The sequence below is a fragment of the Caretta caretta genome, chromosome 1 (genome assembly GCF_965140235.1).
Source record: "Caretta caretta isolate rCarCar2 chromosome 1, rCarCar1.hap1, whole genome shotgun sequence".
Classification (NCBI taxonomy): domain Eukaryota; kingdom Metazoa; phylum Chordata; order Testudines; family Cheloniidae; genus Caretta; species Caretta caretta.
This window is the reverse complement of record NC_134206.1, coordinates 259,913,665-259,934,059: the sequence shown is the minus strand read 5'-3', so window position 1 is coordinate 259,934,059 and position 20,395 is coordinate 259,913,665. Positions and strand designations below refer to the sequence as shown.

The 20,395-nt window shown below is 45.2% G+C and overlaps 1 protein-coding gene and 1 long non-coding RNA gene across 13 annotated transcripts in view; one reads left to right on the top strand and one right to left on the bottom strand.

Moving 5' to 3' along the window:
- The window catches only part of LOC142070420 (uncharacterized), a 32,793-nt gene that overhangs the window by 5,355 nt on the left and 7,043 nt on the right, over positions 1-20,395 (bottom strand). The window contains exons 3-5 of one of the 3 annotated variants that reach the window (XR_012666363.1): positions 4,334-4,977; positions 3,888-4,010; positions 2,681-3,006 (exon numbers count right to left, since the gene is read on the bottom strand). This is a non-coding gene — a long non-coding RNA (uncharacterized LOC142070420). Of the gene's footprint in view, positions 1-2,680; positions 3,007-3,478; positions 4,011-4,333; positions 4,978-20,395 lie in introns of those variants that run through there. The other 2 variants (XR_012666362.1, XR_012666361.1) reach the window with 2 other exon arrangements.
- The window catches only part of FAM227A (family with sequence similarity 227 member A), a 44,870-nt gene that overhangs the window by 21,138 nt on the left and 3,337 nt on the right, over positions 1-20,395 (top strand). For 8 of the 10 annotated variants that reach the window (XM_048834088.2, XM_048834100.2, XM_048834093.2 and 5 more), the window contains 6 exons: positions 8,533-8,637; positions 10,471-10,594; positions 12,447-12,554; positions 13,421-13,500; positions 17,594-17,696; positions 18,081-18,205. In XM_048834088.2, the coding sequence (XP_048690045.2) occupies positions 8,533-8,637; positions 10,471-10,594; positions 12,447-12,554; positions 13,421-13,500; positions 17,594-17,696; positions 18,081-18,205 (645 nt within the window). The remainder of the gene's footprint in view (positions 1-8,532; positions 8,638-10,470; positions 10,595-12,446; positions 12,555-13,420; positions 13,501-17,593; positions 17,697-18,080; positions 18,206-20,395) is intronic. The other 2 variants (XM_075124123.1, XM_048834110.2) reach the window with 2 other exon arrangements.

The window sequence follows — 20,395 nt, the reverse complement described above, 5'->3', positions numbered from 1 at the left end:
GTATTTTGGGGGGAAAGACGTGTCCAAACAGCTCTTCCCCAGTAACCAGTATTAGTTTGGTGGTGGCAGCGGCCAATCCAAGGACGACGGGTGGAATATTTTGTACCTTGGGGAAGTTTTGCCCTAAGCTGGTAAAGATAAGCTTAGGAGGTTTTTCATGCAGGTCCCCACATCTGTACCCTAGAGTTCAGAGTGGGGAAGGAACCTTGACAGGGGGTGTTTTCTTTTTAAATATAAACCTATTTAAAATTAAATTTGGTGTGTGTGTGTGTGTGTGTATATATATATATATATAAAAAGAGAGAGAGAAAAAAACTATATATATTGTGTGTGGGCAACACAAGAAAAAAATTAGAAGTTCTTTGAGTGCTTGCTCATGTCCATTCCATTAGGTGTGTGCACGCGCCACATGCACCAGTGCTGGAAGTTTTTCCCTAAGCATCCTTAGGGGACCAGCTCTGGTACTCTCTGGAGTGGCGCCCGCATGGCACGGTGTAAAGGATGCCGCCAGCTCCCCCAACCCTCAATGCCTTCTTGCTGCCAGTGACTGTGCTGGAACATCTGCTGCTTCTGCTAACATTGTTTCGTTCTCTGTTCTTGTGAACTTTGAAAACCTGTAATATAGGTGTATATATTTAGTAGTTGAATTAGTTACCCTTAGCAGTAGTTCTCGAACTCTTCGTTAGTCCCGAACGGGACTCAGCCGGGGGATGGGGCATGCCCCAGTCCCCAGGCTTTAAGCCCTGTGATCATTGCAGATGGCCTATGCCCATCAGCGATCCACATAGTAGCTGCTTACGGTGCTTGGGTGAGGGCACATAAGCGACAAGTGTCATCTTTGTAAGTCCTTCAAACCCAGGATGAAAAAGGACAGGGACAATCGCTTAAAGGCGCTCCTGATGGAGTGAGTCAGCACTCACTCTAGCACCAGAGCAACGGTCTGACTCGGCACCGAGCACCACAGCATCGGTGCACAGTTCTCCGCTCACACCGTCCATGAGTCGGTCCCGGTCCCCACCCACTGCAGCTCCAGCCAAGAAGCCAAACAAGACAGGGAGGGGAAGATCCCCTACTTCCTGCAAGGGAAAAGAGAGGGCTGGGGGTGAGCCAAGACCTGTGCCGAGCAGCTCAACACCCCCTTTGGGAAGTCAGGCCCCAGCTCAAGCCAAACGGTGCAGCCCATCCCATGCTTTGCCTGTGACTCCAAATAGTGGTACAGGCCTCCACCAGCTCCAAGCGCCATCGACTCCTGAGGCTCTGCAGGCAGTTCAGGAGATCCTGATGCTTCCAGTGCCACCCACACCGGCTCCAGTGGTACTCAGGTCTCAGGGTAAACCCGCCTTGGGACCTCCGCATGTGTCCCTGCCTCAGCGGCACCATTTCCCATCACATGGGATGTCCCGCCACTACTCGCCCGCCTGAAGCTGTCACACCTCAGATAGGCAGGCTTAGCGAAGCCCTCTTCAGTCCTCGGACCTTGGGCACAGACAGTGGGATTCAAGGCGTATCTCGCCGGTAGTCTGGCACAGACCCACTGAGGTGTGTGTCCCGTGGCAGGAGCACCGAGACTGACCCCTCACGTCACCAAAAGCTCGGTACAGATCCCAGGACCAATCAAGGGGTTGAAGTCACCAGACCGCCATCATCAATCTCCGAGACTGAGATCGCCACGTTCAGGGACTTCTTCCCAGCAACTGGTGTGTGATAGCTCCTGGTCCTACTAAACATCCTGGTACCAGTTGGGTAGTGTAAGGCATAGATTGCCAGGTTTCTGACACCGATCTGCCAAATGCTGTTGGTCCCCAAGGCCCAGACCAAGACATTTGTCCCGTTCAAACAGGTCTGCCTCCAGGTGCAGCGACCAGCACCAGTCAGATAAGAGCTGCTGCTCTGCCCGATCCTGGTCACCAGGTAGCGACTGCTCCGGCTACAGCTCCAGCACCGAGCTGGGCTCCCTAACTGCAGGACTGCCTGGGGTGCTGCCTACATCTTCAGCATCCAAACCTATCCCAGGGCCCCAGGCAGAGTGGCTGGCACCATGGTATCCATGGAACCTCTTGGGGTTCACCCAGCCTTCCCAGGCTGCATGCTTGGTGTCAGGAGCCTCAAACAGGCTAGTGACCTTGGCATCCTGACCACCTACAGTGCCCGAGACTTCGGGGAGAAGGACCCCACAGGTCCAGGAGGACCCAGGGGAGCAGCCTGCTGGACCATCAATGGACATGGAGGTTCCTGCGGTACCAGCATCACCCATATCATTGCCAGACGAGAGTATCACGGAGCCTCCTCATCCAGTTCCTCAGGATGATACTAAGGCACACCAGAAACTATTGAAGAGGGTTGCATCTAACCTTGGGCTCCAGGCCAAGGAGTTGGAAGAAACTTCAGACTCCTTGTTTGATGTCCTATGCTCCTCAGCTCCTGCCAGGGTGGCTCTACCGCTTCATGAGGGGGTATCAAAGATTACCACTGCCCTGTGGCCGACTCCCTCCTCCTTGCCCCCATTTCTGAAAGGGCCAAGTGCAAGTACTTTGTACCAACAAAAGGGCATGAGTCCTGGCCCCCAATTCCCACCTGGCCCCCAGTTCCCTTGTGGTTGAGGTGGTTAACCACAGAGAGAGGCAAGGCCAACCCGGGGCTACCCCCAAAAATAAAGACTCAAAGAGGCTGGATCTTTTTGGGCATAAGATGTATTAATCTTCCAGCCTGTAATTGAGAGTGGCCAATCACCAGGACTTTCTTGGCTGCTATGATTAGAACATAGCAGGTCATGGGCAAGTTCAAGTATTCACTCCCCGAATGGTCCAGGAAGGAATTTCGGGTGATACTCGCAGAGGGCACAACGGTGGCCAGAACGGACCTCCAGGCGGCTTCTGACGCAGCGGATTCTGCAGCCCGCACCATAGCTTCCGCCATCTCTATGCGGCGAGCTTCCTGGCTGCTCCTCTCTGGCTTGTCCACCAAACTCAGCAGTCGATGCAGGACCTTCCCTTCAACGGCCAGGCCCTATTTGCAGAACAGACTGATACCAAGCTGCATGGTTTAAAGGATTCCCGTACCACCCTGAAAACACTGGGGCTGTACATCCCAGACCCAGCACATAAGCAGTTCAAACCGAAACAGCCTGAGGGACAAGGGAGGCAGCCTCGGTAGGACCTGCCTCATAAGAAGGCCAAGGGCTACAAGTGCCACCCGAGCCACCCTCTTCCACCTCCTGCTCAGTCGGGCTCCACGCAGAATAAGCAAGGGGCCAAGTGACCGTTTTGAGGGTGTGCCCGAGGGCAACGTACCAGACTATTCCCCAGACCATCTTCCCCGTTTTTTTCCAACCGCCTTTCCTTTTTCCTCCCTGCATGGACCACGATAACCTCAGACCGCTGGGTCCTGAACAAAGTGGCGCAGGGAGATACCCTTCAGTTTCTTTCTCCCCTCTCCCCCCACTCCCCTTCCCCATCCCTCTTCAGGGACCCATCTCGTGAGACTCTCCTCGCACAGGAGGTCCAGGGTTGCTGCAGATGGGGGCAATGGAGGAAGTTCCTCTAGAGTACAGGAACGGGGGTTTTTATTCCTGATTCTTTTTAATCCCAAAGGCCAAGGGCAGTCTACGTCCCATTCTGGACCTGCGAGATCTCAACAAGTACCTAAAGAAACTGAAGTTCCACATAGTTTCCCTGGTCTCTATCATCCCCTCCCTGGATCTGGGAGACTGGTATGATGCCCTTGACCTAAAGGACGAATACTTCCACATAGCGATCTTGCAAGGGCACAGACATTTTCTCTGTTTCATGGTGGGACCTCGCCACTACCAATTTACGGTCCTCCCATTTGGCCTGGTGACAGTACCGAGGGTGTTTACCAAGTGTATGTTGATGGTGGCGGTGGCTTACCTCAGGCACCAGGGTATAAAGCTCTACCCTTACCATGATGACTGACTTGTCAAAGACAGCTCTAGGTCTCAGATCCAAAGGGATGTCGCGGTGCTGCAAGACACATGCCGCTCCCTGAACCTACTGGTGAATAATAAAAAGTTCACGTTAGTTTCAGTGCAAAGGGTAGAATTCATGGGGGTGGTGCTCGACTCCTCCTGCGCAAGAGCGTTCCTGCCACTAGAAAGGTTTTGGGCCTTGACAGACCTTATCGCAGAGGTGTCCATGTTCCCCCTGACTACAGCCAGGGTCTGCCTGCATCTGCTGGGCCACATGGCAGCTTGCACGTACGTTGTCCACCATGCCAGGCTCCGTATGCAGCTTCTGGAGCAGTGGCTGACGATGGCCTATTCCCAGTCCAGGGATCACTTGAAAAAGATAGTGACCATCCCCCTGGCAGTACTCACCTTGCTGTGATGGTGGACCGATCGTGAGAAGGCCCTAGAGGGAGTTCCATTCTACAGCCCCCCTCACTCCTTTGAGTTGGTGTCAGATGCCTCGGACCTTGGCTCGGGTGTGCACCTCGGAGATCTCCAGACCCGGGTATGTGGTCCCCGATGGAGAATGGCACTCCACATAAACGTCAAAGAACTCAGAGCGGTCCGATTGGCATGCAGCATCTTCTTACCTCACCTGTCGGGCAACGTGGTGAGAGTCCTGATGGACAACACAGCCTCAATGTTCTACATCAACAGGCAAGGAGGAGCGCACTTATTGGCTTTCTGCCAAGAGGCACTCCGTCTCTGGAACTTCTGCATCGATCCTGGGATCCACCTGGAGGCTTGTCACCTCCCTGGCATCAAGAGCATGCTAGCAGATCACCTCAGCAGGGCCTTCTCCCCTCACCACAAGTGGTCGCTCCACTGCGACGTAGCCTACATAGTCCTCCAGAGGTGGGGAACTCCCCAAGTGGACCTGTTCGCCACCAGGCAAAACATAAACTGTCACTGGTTTTGCTCTTGGCAGGGACTCCCTCTATGATGCCTTCCTCCTGCCATGGTCAGAGGGTCTGATGTACACATTTCCTCCGATCCAACTCCTCGCCAAGGTCCTGGCAAAGATCAAGAGAGACATGGTGCAGGTTATCATGATCGCACTGGTTTCGCACATACATTAACCTATCAGCGGCCCCTACCTGGCCCCTACCCAACAGACCAGACCTGCTGTCACAGGACCACAGTCAGCTCTTACACCCCAACCTTGCATCCCTCCACCTCTCGGTGTGGATGTTCAGTGCCTGAACCCGGAAGAGCGGACCTGTTCGGAGGAGGTCCAGCAGGTCCTCCTGGGAAGTACGAAGCCCTCAACTTGACTGACTTACCTGGCCAAGTGGATGAGGTTTTCCTGCTGGGCGTCCGAGTGTGGCATCTCTCCTTCGCATTCTTCCATACAGGCTGTCCTGGACTACCTGCTTCATTTGAGGAACCAGGGCCTGGCACACACTTCCATTAGACAGGTTTCAGAGTAGCAGCCGTGTTGAGTGCATCTCGCGGCCATCTCTGCTTTTCACCTGCCGATCCAAGGATAGACAGTATTTTCCCATGACATGGCGGACAGATTCTTGAGAGGGCTCGAGAGACTCTTTCCTCAGGTACGGACTCCTGTCTCGCAGTGGGATCTTAACTTAGTCTTCTCTAGGCCCACCAGCCCGCCCTTTGAGCTGCTGGGTTCCTTCTCCCTTTCCCACCTGTCATGGAAGGTTGCGTTCCTGGTGGTGGTGACGTCATCGAGTCAAGTCTCTGAAATTAAAGACTTGACCTCAGATCCGCCATACATGGTCTTCTGCAAAGACAAGGTTCAGCTGCAACCCTATCCAGCCTTCCTACCAAAGGTGGTGTCTACCTTCCATATGAACCAGGACATCTTCCTCCCAGTGTTCTGTCCCAAACCGCACAAGACCAGCGAAGAGAGGCATCTTCACTTGCTGAATGTCCGAAGGGCCTGGCTTTTTACTTAGAACGTACCAAGCCTTTCCGTAAATCAACTCAGCTCTTCATCGCTACAGTGGATGGGATGAAGGGTCATCTGGTATCCTCGCAGAGGATTTCCAATAGGATCACCTCATGCATAAGGAACTGTTATAACCTAGCAGGGGTTCTACCGCCGCCGATTGTCAGAGCTCAGGCGTCTTCGGCAGCCTTCCTGGTGCATATCCCTATCCAGGACATCTGCAGAGCTGCAATGTGGTCCTCTGTTCACATGTTTACCGCTCATTATGCCATCACTCAGCAGGTCAGGGACGATGCTGGGTTTGGCAGAGCTGTGTTGCAATCTACACGTCCGTGAACTCCTACCAACCTCCAGGGGTACTGCTTTGTAGTCATGAGCAAGCACTCGAAGAAGAAAAGACAGTTACCTTTTCTGTAACTGGTGTTCTTCGAGATGTGCTGCTCACGTCCATTCCACAACCTGCCCTCCTTCCCCATTGTTGGAGTTTCCGGCAAGAAGGAACTGAAGGTGGGGAGAGCTGGCAGTGCCATGTAGGGAGGGTAGGGGAGCCTCCAGAGGGCACCAGAGCCAGTCCCCTATGGATACTGCTAAGGGAAAAACTTCCAGCACCGGTGCATGTGGCGAGCACACACACCTAATATGGAATGGGCATGAGCAAGACATCTCAAAGAACACCAGTTACGGAAAAGGTAACTGTCCTTTATTACACTCTACGTTAACACCTACACTTACTGTAATCTATTAAATTTAAAAAGTAATATTCAAGCAGTACATCTTTGCTGCTGAAGTTTTAAAGAAAGTCCAACCATTGAACTGGCTAAACACCTAGAACCAAAGTTGAAGTTCTAAACCAGCTTTTGACTGCCTCTTCTTCATTTCATTTTATTCAACAAGTTCAGTTCAATGATTAGCTCATTCAAAGTTGAGAAACTGATTGGAAGTTGATGACCAGAAACTATCAGTTCAAAATTCATAACTACAGATAATATTTTAATAAATCAGCTAGTTTTAAATGCAAAATATGTTTTGATAAATTTATGCTTTTCCCCATGTATCCAGGACATTAAACATAGTTTTATTTAACTAATAAAAATTTTTAAATTATGTTTTGTGCAGTTTTAATTGAATTCCAATTTTCATTCAAATGTTCCTTGACACAAATCATGAGCAAAAAATTAATCATCAGGTGTAAATACAAAACGCATCATTTGCCATTTTAAACTAAATATATGTTAAGCTATATAATCGCTTAAATAAATGTCCATAAATACAGGAACTCCTCAATTAATGTTGTAGTTATGTTCCTGAAAAATGTGACTTTAAGCGAAATGATGTTAAGCTAATCCAATTTCCCCATAAGAATTAATGTAAATGGGGGGGTTAGGTTCCAGGGAAATTTTTTTCACCAGACAAAAGACTATATTATATTTATTATATTATATATATACACACACAGAGTATAAGTTTTAAACAAACAATTTAATACTGGTACACAGCAATGATGATTGTGAAGCTTGGTTGAGGTGGTGAAGTCAGAGGGTGGGATATTTCCCAGGGAATGCCTTACTGCAAAATGATGAACAAGCCCTCAAGGGTTAAACTCGTTGTTAATGTAGCCTCACGCTCTACAAGGCAGAAGGAATGAAGGGAGGGGAGATAGCATAACAGACAGAGACACACACCCTGTGTGTGTGTGTGGGAGAGAGAGATGTGCATTTCCCCTTTAAGTATGCTGATCCCTGTCTCAAGTACACTGCCTTGTTAATTAGATCAGCAAGCTGAGACCCACCTCAGCTGCTGCCTCCGCTCTATGGAAGATGGGGTAAGCGGGGTGCAGGAGCAGGGGGGAGGGAGACACCCTGACATTAGCCACACCCCACCCTACGACCTCCCCAAGAGGCTCAGGGAGCAGCTTCAAGGGAGAGGGCAGGAGCAGCACATGGCAGTGGCAGAGGGACAGCTGAATTGCCGAACTGATAGCCTGCTGGGCAGCTGCTGCACAGGGAACTTAGGGGAGCTGCTATGGGGGCTGCTATGGTCCACCCTAGTTCCAAGCCCCTAGCAGCTAGCTCCAATGGGCTGCTCTTCCTGCAAGCAGTGGACAAAGCAGGGGGCTGCCAAACCATGTTTGAAGGGAGCATTGAACAACTTTAAAAGAGCATGTTCCCTAATTGATCAGCAATGAAACAATGTTAACCGGGACGACTTTAAGTGAAGAGTTCCTGTATAGTGTATCATCCTGGTTAGCAAAATAAAATAATTAAAATAAAACTTAGCTCTTATATAGTGCTTTTACTAGTAGATCTCAAAATGCTTTATAAAGGAGGTCAGATGTACCAAATTTAGTGTAAAGGCTCTATTTAGTTACAAATCAACATGTTTTAATGGTTACCAACCACTGAGACTCAAACTTTATTTAGGAAAATAGCTAACGAGTACAAATAGATAACAAGATTAAAATAGATTATTTAAATCAACGTTTCCTGCTTGCTGATTTAAATCATTATTAAAATTGGTGATTTAAATCAATCCATTCTGCTCATGTCATAGTAGAACATAAACCTTCAGACAGGCTTGAGGATCTCCATGTTGCTGTGGTTTGATGGGGAGGGGAATGCCTCTATGATGATTCATTCCTTTCTTTCTTTCTTGGTAGCCAAATAGAGAGATTCAGGGACGACTGTTTGATCGCATTGCAAAGAATTATGCCACCCTCCTGTTTGACTGTCACAAGTTCCACTACCAGAATGCTCTTATTAAAGTGAGTGTAAAAAGGTTTAGAAAAAGCAATAGAGTTTACACTTAAGCAGTGAAATGACCTGGGAATATCCACCACTATCCGCCCCTTTATCTCTGGCCACAGGGATAATCTGACACTAACAACAGTTACCCCATATATAACACTTTATATTTTTAGAATGCTGCACGGGCATTTACTAATTAATTCTTCCAGGGCTTGGAATGTGCAGTGATCAATTGGCCTTTAACTCTTGTTGAATATCAGACTATCTTGTCTAATATCGCCACAGTTTGGAATGCTCCATGATGGCCAATATGGTTCATGCTCTTGTCTTGTGAATATCTTTTAATAACCTAAAATCATGGGTAGGGATAATGAGATCTGAGGAGCTGCTCTGTCTCTCCCCATCAAGGTTCATTCTTCATACCCTCCTCTTGTTCATCCTCATGCCTTCACCCCATCCTACAGGCTCTTCTCCTTCATCCTTACTCATCCTCTGAATTCCTTGTTCCCTTCTGTTTCTTCTGTAATTTCTGGTTCATCTTCAAGAAACTAACCCTGATCCCCAACCTTTTTATTTCGGACTCCTTCCATCTCCTTGTCTCATTGAAAACTAATTCTCCATCTGACTCAGCATCTGTGATTGCCTTTTCTTCTCCAATTCTCCCCACTCAGTAAGTTGAAGCATTGGTATCTACTTCTCACACTTTATTATTAATTATTATTAATTATTTATTAATCATATTTATTACAGTAGTGCCTAAGGGACAACCAAGAATGGGGCCCCATTGTGTGAGGTGCTGTACAAACATAGACTAATAGATGGTACCTGATCTGAAGAATTTATAATATAAACAGACAAGACAGACTCAGGATGGGGGGAAGGGGTAGAACACACAAGCAGAGTGAAGTATGTGATGGCAGCAAATGACATGTTAGTGCCGTGGTGGTTTTTGTTTTTGAGGGGATAGGTTTACTTCTCCCCCACCCTGCTCCTTTGCCTCCATTGAGATGCACTCCATCCAATTCTTTCTGCCCTCTCTACTTGAGTTATTTATTTACTGCCACAATTTCCTTTCTTCATTTTCCCTTGACTTTGTTGTCTGGCTCTCTTTCTTCCTCTCACTTCAGTTTTTTATCCTTATTCCAGGGATCTTGTATTTCCACACTGAAGGCCTATCTGATTCTGTGGCCTCTTGCTTCCTTTTGGTAAACATGACCAAATTTAAAAAAGGGGGGGTGGGGGGGTTTGTCTCCTCCTTTGCTTCCAACTATGCAAACATTTTTCTGCTTGTTTCTTAGATTTAGAAATTCCTTTCTCCCCCTAGAAGACTCTATAATGACTGGAAAACTAGTGACATCACAAGGGACTGAAAGCTGAGCAACTTTGAAGGGAAGAGATTTTTATTCAAACTGTTTGAAACTTAGGTTTTGGTTTGTGTGTCTGAACACCTGTGTAATGCCGGTGTTGAACAAATACTTAGGAGACAGGATGGCTTTGTTTAGGATTCAGCATCCCCCTCATCCCCTCAGTTAAGGTATGAGAGGTCCACGTACACTAAGAAGTCTTCCAACAAATCAGACTTAACATTCTTGATGTTTCTAATGTAAAAAAAAACAGGAGAAATGGCACAAGAAACAAAATTACAATGCTGGCTAAATGATTGTTTATATTAAAATGGAGGATATTCCTTTATGACTGAATCTGTGTGGACTGGAATTTTGGATAGTCCCTGTATATAGGAGGAAGGAATACAGCTCCTTTTAAGCTCTAAGAAGGAACAGTCTGTCCCAGTCTCTCATCTAACCTGTCTAGATTGATAGAGTTCTGATTTTTCTTTGCTTTACCCTTAGGTTTTCCCTTCATTGCTGAGCCAAACTTTGTACACCTGCTTCTGCTCCAGTTTTCCAAGATCCTGGTTCAATACACATGAGTTCAAGTCCCAGCTCTGCAATGTGCTGTCAGAGTGGATGGCAGGTGAGAGGGTCTTTTCTTCCCGCTTAAAAGGCAATACGTGCAGGTCATATTCAGCCAAATGGAGGAGCCTTTCAAACTGCCTTCCTTCCCTGGCCTTAATAAAAATGTCTCTAGCCCCCCTTCCATCCTGTGGTACTAAGGAACAAAAAGAATAGAGAGGAACATAAGGATAGAACTGAGTGAATAATTGACTTTTTGGTTCAGAGAGCAGACCAAAAGAATCAGAAAAAATGCTCTGTTCAGTTCTGAAAATGTTCAGAAGTTGTCAGCAAACGTGAAAAGTCGTTGTCAGACTAGCAAACTGCGTGTCCATGTCCAGAATTTTTAGCCCAGTGATTAGGGTGTTTGCCTGGAATATGGGAGACCCAGGTTTGAATCCCCACTCTGGAGCAGGGACTTGAACTCAGATTTCCCCTCTCCCAGGTAGGCATTGTAACCACCAGGCTGGTTTAACCTGTGTTGCTCTCAGTCTCCTGTGGAAGCAGTTTCACTTTCTATAAATACTTAAATATTCACTGGGCCAAAGAGAGAGTGAATGAGGACCAGGGCTGCCTGGAGGGTACGGGGGATGACAATTTGCTCCAGGCCCCCATTTGAGGGCTCTTAAACTGCGTTGGGTTGTAGCCTGGTCTGTGGGGTCACAGTGCCACTCAGGTTTGGTCTGGCAGCCCCTCTATCATGAGGGAAAAGTGGTCAGGCAGAATGGTACTGTGATCCTGTGCGCCATGTCACCATGCCCAGGGTGGGGAGCTGGGCCCAGCCCATTGGGACAGGAGCCGTCACTGTGGGGTGAGCTCGCTCTTCAGACCTCCCCGCTCTCCCGCCGGGGCTTCCCCTTAGTGGTAATTGTTTTGGAAGAGTGTGGTTTTGGATTTTGCCCTGGATCCCCCAAAATCTCTGTGTGGCCCTGGTGACAAAAACTCTATAACCTGGTAATTAAAGCCCTTCTTGGGAGGTATGAGATGTGGATTCATATCTTCTCTCTGCCTGATTCAGAGGAGGGATTTGAATCCATATCTCCTAGTTGCTGGCCTGGAAAAAGTTTTTCTCTGTCAAAACTGAGTCAAATTCATGAATAGTTTCAGGTTGACCAAAACTTCATTTTTTGGTGAATAAACTGTTAATCTAAAAAATTTCACCCAGCTCTAAATATGGGACCCTGGCACACAATTTCCTGATCTCTGGGAGAAATTCCTGGTCATCCTTTGTCCATCATCTTGCTCACCTTGGTGGCCTGCAGCAAACATAAAATCAATTCCTGGGAGTCAGGCGTTCTGGGTGGGATGTTTTCTTCCTGGAGTTCATGCCTCTTTGATAGACAGGAGATAAAAGTCCAGCGGACATTTTCAGCCTCTGAAGCAATGAATACTCCCTGCAAACTGGGTTTTCACTTTGCTCTTACCACCCCCTTCTTCCTCAGTTTATCCCACTTCTATATGTCTCTTCATTCTGCTCTCTGTCTCATTCTCACCTTCATTATCACTCTCTCTTTCTGTTACTTTGATTGTCTCTTATATTCTCCTCTCAAGTGAAATAATAATTTTAATATTAGTCTTAATCATAGGATGAACATAGGATTGGGAGCAAGCAACTCCTGAATTCTATGTCCAGTTCCGGGGCAGATTTCCTCTGATGTCTTGGTCAATTACCAGTTTTCTGCCTTGGCATCTCCATCCGTATAATGTGGATGATAGAGCATCTTCTGGGGCATTGTGAGGTTTAGTTAATGTTAGTTGCAACTCTGAAGATGAAAAGTGCCAAACTGTATTCTCTCTTTCTGTTACTACTTCTTTTGCTGTTTCTCTCTTCTTCATTTCCAGTCTCTCTATTTCTTATTTACCCTCCCCCTTAGGGACACTGCCTGTCCCAGGGAGCTACAGTAGCTGGGACTACTCCCACCTGGAACCAGAGAGATTTAGGAGGGAAGACTTGCTGTCAACAAAGGGAAAGCAGAGGACAGGTAAGAGCACTGACGATAGCTTCACCCCATGTTTCTGCTGAGCTAAACAGGGGGTTGGTGTCCAAACCAGGCATCCACTGTTCCATACAAGATGCCTTGTCTTTGCAGGACCAACAAACAGCTGTGCTGTGGAACTAGAAAAATGGCATAGCATGAGTCAGATGCCTGGCTTCATGCTGATATATTGTATCTGAATGATGTATTCGTGAGCTGCCCTTTTGTCAGAGAGAACTGATAAATACTCATTTGCAAACAGAGCATCCTGGCTAAAGAACTTTTGAATGATTGGCGATGACCTGTCCTAAGCAGGGATAAGTGCTCTTTGCCAGCATGCAGATTTGCATTCAATTCTCTGTTTGTTTCTTATTCTTTATTTCATCAGGCAACGGGAGAGCTGCAGGGACCAGGCTTGGTTCTATAGGAGTAATACTCTGCACTGCCGTGGGGGAGACCTGGCTTCGTTCCCTGTCCTAGGTTCTCATTCCTCTCTGGGTCAGCAAGGGATGCAAGTGCTGGAGGGAAGCAGGGAGCACATTATGTTACTCATCAGTACCCACTCTGGCCAGCTTAGAAGTGGTTTTGACAGATCCCAAAGGGGATCCCATCCGAGGTCATGACATGTGTGATTGCAACAAGGGTGGTGCATTTAATAGGGATGGAGGAAAATATTCATCATTCGATAAGGAACACAAAGGACCTTACCAAATACAGACTGTAAATACAGGGACAGAATCAAGGTCTCATTCAGTGACTGCATTGAGTCGCAAGTAAACAGAGTTTTGTAGAGAGTGTTCTCTCGAGCAGGGCTTGGTCCTAGGTCACAGATTTTAAAATGATGACCAATATGTATCACTGTTTTTTCCCAGAATCCTCTGTCCCCTTTGCTTCCTCAAAGGCTTCTGGCAACCCAGAAAAGACTCCTCAGCCATCCATTCAACCATACAAGGTAAAGAGCATCTTGTTCATGAAGACATGCAACAAGGCAAGGGAGGATGTCATAGAAACAGAGACATTTGAGACTGAAATGATCCATTTCACATCTCTTCACCTTTCCCCTTTCTCCTGCCAGTGCAGATTTGTTCCCTCTTCTTTTGTCCAATTGGCTGTTAAATGACTTGGGAGAAGGGACTTTCCCCTCACCATTTGGAAAGGTTTCCTAACAGCCATCTATTTTTTTATCTTTGCTCATCTTCGTCCCATTACTCTGAGTTATGTTTTTTGTAAACACTTTGTACAATTCCTCTGCTATCTTTGGATTTACACTCAGAGGGAATCCTTTACTAGCTAACCTTAGACCTTGATAATCATTACCCATAGTCTTATTCCCTGAGCCAAGGAAGAATCTTCCCAAGAAACAAAGAAGTCAGAGAGGCAGGGGGGACAGACGGGCATGTTTGGTTTAGACGCCTGTTTCAAGTGCTTGAATATTACTAAGATTCACAAAATCTGAATACAGTAGAATTCCTATTTTACGAAATATTTGGGGATTGAGGAGTTCATAAAATTGAATATCTCCAAATTACAGTAGGTATGGTGAATAAGTTGCAGTATGGTGTACCGCATTCCTTTCCTCTTCTTCAAACTACTGCAAAGCAATTTCCAATGCACTGAAGGAATTGGAACACAAAGGGATGTTAACTTATTCTTTACTGACATCACTTTTGTTTAAATGATTTCTTTTCCTTTCAGAAAAAATGGTTCATATAACTGATTGTTCATAAGACTAGTGTTCATAAAATTGAGGTTCTACTGTATTACAGGTGAAAGTGTACCATGATTAGAAACTCATATTGAAACAGCAAGGGAGCTCTTCAATGAAAAGATGTAGTGCAAGTGAAATGTGAGCACTCCATCTATAACTGTGAATTTGAGTGTCTGGTTAAATGATAAGATAGATATTGTTGCTGCATTGCTGCATTGCAGCAAATAACTTTTCTTGGTGCTTAAAAGTGTTTTTAAAATGTTTTAAATAGCCACAATGGTAGGCACTGACCCAAGTGATATGGTTGTACTCATCTCAAAAGTAGAAAGAGACCGAAGTCAGTGTGTCTGCAGATTTAATTTTGTTACACAAAAAGGGAGATGAAGCAGCGTGAATTATTTTTATGGATAAACGTACAATCACTTCTCACTATTTATTTGTTAATTCACTAATAATCTAGCACATTGCTTGTGTTCCAAGTTTAACCAGCTAGCAACAGTAACTTATTATTTATGGATTTTATGGCATGTCAGCATGCTCTGTCTTCCTCTGTTTTGTACAAGGCCTTATCTTCTAAGTTAGAACATATGAGAATTCTACATGCAAAGAAAGTGCAAGATCAAGTTCATAAAACACAAGGATCAAGATTTTCAAAATTAAGAGCCTATAGCTAGTCTCCTAAATCCATATTTAAGTACCTAAATAAATAGTCAGATTTCAAAAGCGCTGCACACCTAGCATGTCCTTTGGTATTAATGGGAACTGTTAAGTGCTCCGATTTTGAAACTCTCGCTCCTTCTTTTTGAGTCTAAGGTAAGGCTCCTGTTTTTGAAAATCTTGGCCCAAGTGACCAGATGATGGACTGATGTAAAAGCAGTAATGTCTGTACTTAGATAAAAGGTGACCAGTATCTTAGAAATGCTATAGATAAAACAGTTATCTTAGATTAGATATCAGAGTAGGTATCTTTTTGTTGCTTATAAATACATTTCTTTCTTTGATAGATTAAGGAATACAGGACATAGGACTGGAAGAGACATCCTGGGTCATCGAGTCCAGTCTTCTGTTACTGTGGCACTCCTGTCATATAATCCCATTCATAAACTTGCCAAGCTCCATTTTAAAATTAGTTAGATTTTTTGCACCCACGCTTGTTATCGGGAGGCTGTTCCATATCCTCAGTCCTCTGAGAGTTAGAAACCTTCTAATTTCCAGCCTAAGGTTAACACTGATTTCCTGCGCATATTAACACGGATGAGCTTTGCAGAATAGCAGCGTTTTAGGAGGGAGGAAAAGGTGGTCATTTGGTGCACAAGAAGCAGGGAAGGTGTTCTGTGTATAAGGTCTTGTCTACACTTGAAATGCTGTGCTGCTGTAGTGCTGCAGCATTGACACTACTTACACTGGTGGGAGGGGTTCTCCTGTCACTGTAGTTAATCCATCTGCCCAAGAAGCGGTAGCTAGGTTGACAGAATAATTCTTAATTTGACCTAGCACTGTCTACACTGGGGGTTACATCGGTTTAACTATATCTCTCAGGGGTGCGGATATTTCATAGAAGATGAAGATAAGAGTGGAGAAAAAAGTACAAAAGAGGTATTGAGAAGCATGGCATGGAAAGAGCACAGGCAGTGGGAGGCCGGTATTAAGTGAGATGTGGGCAGGGGCTGAATTTTGCAGAAGTCTTGAATGAAAGGTTGAGAAAACTGAACTTGATATAGAAGTCAGTGATTGTGAAGAGCTTCAAAGTGGGGAGTGACATGATTGGAGCAGCATATTTTGCTCATGTACAGTGGGAGTAAATTAGGTTCCAGCTGACCTTTACTGTATTGTAAAGGATGTGTGTTGGGGAAAGAGGGAGGAGGGAATGGATGATCAGTATTGAGGTCTGCCTGTTCCTTAGTAAATGGTGTTAGAAAAATAAACACAATTAGGAGAAAAACAGATTTTTGTCTTTGAAATCCACCATATGGGATATACTAACCAAACATTTCCTTAGGGAAGAATACACTTCCCTTCCTCCCCCACCCCCAACAAAGGCTTTTATTCCCTTCTATAAAACATGTACATGAGGGCTGGGTCTTGCTCATCTCTATATTTTTTTATTGAGAGTGTCTGCTTTCAAATGTTTGTAGACAGTTATATCAAACCCCCTCCATCTCCCTAGATCAAGCTGAATATAGCCGATTGTATTTTGTTCTTTTAATATAAGTAAAGCAGTCCTTCCAGTCCCCAGATCACCTTTATTGTTCTTTGGATCAATGTGTGAGCTGGAAGAAGCTTTGTGTACATCATGATATCCATTTTATCCAAGTGGATTGCATATTCACAGATCTAGTCTGACCTCTTGTGTAACACAGGCCACAGAACTTCCCCCAAATAATTCCGAGAGCAGATCTTTTAAGAAAAATGTCCAACCTTGATTTAAAAATGGCCAGTGACGGAGAATCCGCCACGGCTCTTGGTAAATTGTTCCAGTGGTTAATTACTCTCACTGTTAAAAATTTATGCCTTATTGTCAGTCTGAATTTGTCTAGCCCAAGCAGGACCTATTGGTCGCAGCCCAGCCTAGGTCTTGCCTCTGGAGAAAAAGTATTTCCCTCACCCATACTGCTCTGTTGCTGGAGGGTGGCAAAGGGATATCATGATTCTTGGAGGAGCTATGAGGTGAAGGGATTTCTAGAGATTCAGTAAGTTACAAAACCCAGTCACCTCTAGATGTATGCTGTAGATCTCCAGGCCAGCAGGATGGAAGCTGGGAAAGAATGCTAGTTTGTTGCTCTTGAGCAAACTTGAATTGACAGCCTTTGAAGGAAGCCATTTCCAGACATTCTGCAGCCAGAGCTAGATGGCTTCAGAAGGCTGGAGCATTTTAGGAAGTGTTCCCATCAGTCACTTTTCATTACACAGAGAATTCAGCAGCTGTCTTAGCTATCTACCAACCCACATAGTTACATTCTACCAACCTAAAATTTCTCCTGTAGTTTCAATTTAAGAGGTTATTTTTTATTTCCTTTCGTATGACTCTACTATGTAGCGTTGCTGATAGAGACAGTATTTCTCCTCAAAGGCAGTTATGTATCAGTGGGGGGCACTGATGTATCAGTGGGGGGCAAACAACATTTTTCAGGGGGATAGAGACTATTAAAGCACTAATCCTATCAACATGATGTATGAGTCCATTAAACTTTTTTCCTTCCTTTCCTTCTTTCTTGGTCCCAGAACAAAAAAACAACATTTTTCAGGGGGATAGAGACTATTAAAGCACTAATCCTATCAACATGATGTATGAGTCCATTAAACTTTTTTCCTTCCTTTCCTTCTTTCTTGGTCCCAGAAACGCATGTCTTTGGGCCAAACTGTCAACAAGCACCAACCTGATCAAACAAGCCTGGACCTCGGCTCCAAGGAAGTTGTACATGCATCTATGTCCTTTAAAGGTAAAGGATTGGGAAGAAAGATGAAACCTTCTTTGATTTATTCAGACTTTCTAAGGACTAGCTGTTTCATGCTCCCCTTGCAATGTAATAGGTGTGTGTTCCCCATATGACAAGTAGGAGTGGGTTTGTTTACCCCACTGATTGCTACTGATCAGAATATATCAGAACTGCTTGTATGTGTGTGAGCTTTCTTTCTGTGGTTGAATTAGTGCCATTGCTTCTTTTGGGATGGATTTATGGTGTGCATGTGTGTATCACTGCCTCCTACTACTTCTACTGAATCAGTCACATCTTTATTCCTCTACTATATTGATTTAAGAGAAGTATGATAACAACTGAATGGTGAGGAGATATCTTACAGCTGATGTTTCTTTCTTGCCACAGGCATCAACCCTCATACCATGCCACATGATTTGCAGCCTGAAAAGGATGACCTGAAAAGTGTTTGGAAGCAGCCCCAACACACATTTGAAACAAGGCGGCTAAAGATCGCCCCACTCCATAGAGAGGTAATGCTGTGCGTCGAGACGGGATGGGAGAAATTGTGACAGACTGAGTAAGTGTTTCCTCTCCTCTGGTATGGCACACATCTACTGGTGCCTGTCCCATGCTGTTAACACCAAAATATCCTCGGAACTCCAGAAAGGAATCCTCACCAGCTGCCCCATGTACTTGATTTTAGTACAGCTTTTGACACAGTTCCACTTGACAGTCTCATAAGCAAACTAGGGAAATACGATCCTGATGAAATTACTGCAAGGTGGGTGCGCAACTGGTTGACAGATTTTACTCAAAGAGTAGTTATCAGTGGTTCACTGTCAAAGTGGGAGGATTTCAGAGTAGCAGCCGTGTTAGTCTGTATTCGCAAAAAGAAAAGGAGTACTAATGGCACCTTAGAGACTAACCAATTTATTTGAGCATAAGCTTTTGTGAGCCTCAGCTCACTTCATCGGATGCATTCAGTGGAAAATGGGAGGAGGCATCTAGTGGGGTCACACAGGGGTCAGTCCTGGATCTGGTACTATTTAATATTTTCATGAATGACTTGGATAATGAAGTGAAGAGTATGCTTATAAAATTTGCAGATGACACCAAGATGGGTGAAGTTGCAAGCATTTTGGAGGACAGGATTACAATTCAAAATGTCCTTGACAAATTGGAGAACTGGTCTGAAATCAACAAGGTGAAATTCAATAAAAACAAGTACTACACTTAGGAAGGAAAAATCAAAATCCCATCCATAAAATGGGGATTAATCGGCTAGGCGGCAGTACTGCTGAAAAGGATTTGGGGATCATAGTGGATCACAAATTGAATATGAGTCAGCAATCTGATGCAGTTGCAAAAAAGGCTAATATTCCCAGGTGTATTAACAGGAGTGTTGTATATAAGACACAAGAGTTAATGGTCTCACGCTACTCAGCATTAGTGAGGCCTCAACAGGAGTACTGTGTCCATTTCTGGGCACCATGCTTTAGGAAAGATGTGGACAGTTGGACAGAGTCCAGAGGAGAGCAACAAAAATCATAACAGGTTTAGAAAACCTGACCTGGGGGAAAGGTTAAAAAAAATTACTGGGCATGTTTAGTCTTGAGAAAAGGAGACTGAGGAGGGACCCGATAACAGTCTTCCAATATGTCAAGGGCTGTTACAAAAAGGCTGGTGACCATTTGTTCCCCATGTCCACTGAAGGAAGAACATGAAGTAATAGGCTTAATCTGCAGCAAGGGAGATTTAGTTTTGATATTAGGAAAAGCTTTCTAACTAGAAGGATAGTTAAGCTCTGGAACACGTTTCAAAGGGAGGTTACAGAATCTCCATCACTGGAGATTTTTAAGAACAGGCTGGACAAACACCTTTAGCACTGGTCTAGGTTTACTTGGTCCTGCCTCAGTGTAGAGGGCTGGGCTTGATGACTTCTTGGGGTCACGTGCAGCCCTATATTTCTATGATTCTGTGGTTGTCGTGGTGGATTTGCCCTAGCTAATACAGACAAATACTTGCTTTCCCAGTGCACATCCACATACCCTCCCTCTACAGCCTGTGTAAGTCCCTCATTAAAGTCCTCAGTCTTCTGCCACAGAAGACTGTATGGGAAGCCCTTATTCCCTCCTTCAACTCCCTCCCCTGGGAGCATGTACTATTACAGAGCTTAAATAAATTCCCAACACATTTGAATTATTTTAGAGCACAACTTCTCTACTATAGCACTCTGGGTTTATTTTCATTTTCTTGTTCAGGTCAAGATAATACTGAAGTCAGTGGTTGTGGATTCTCCCACAACCAGCTTCCCTTACCACTTTCCCTTTGATGCTTTTAATCTTTCTCACACCCAGTCTAACAACAGATGGTTGGATTCACAGTTCTTCCATTCCTAACACAGCAACCCTTCACAGCCAGTTTGCCATTGCTGCAGTAGCACTGTGATGGCTGGGAATCAGAATGTACTTATATAGTGAAATGTTCAATTAGAACCACCTCCCAGTAGTGCCCATAATATTTAATACAAGTACATAGCCCATATTCATAACTTCACATACAAAAATGATACACACATACAGACAGCATAATCATAACCAGCAAATTACAACCTTTTCATAGACACCTTACTTGACCTTTTTTGTACAAGATTTGGTGCAACTATACAAGCTTGGTTGCAACAATGATCTATACGGTCACAGTTCATGTCAATAATGTCA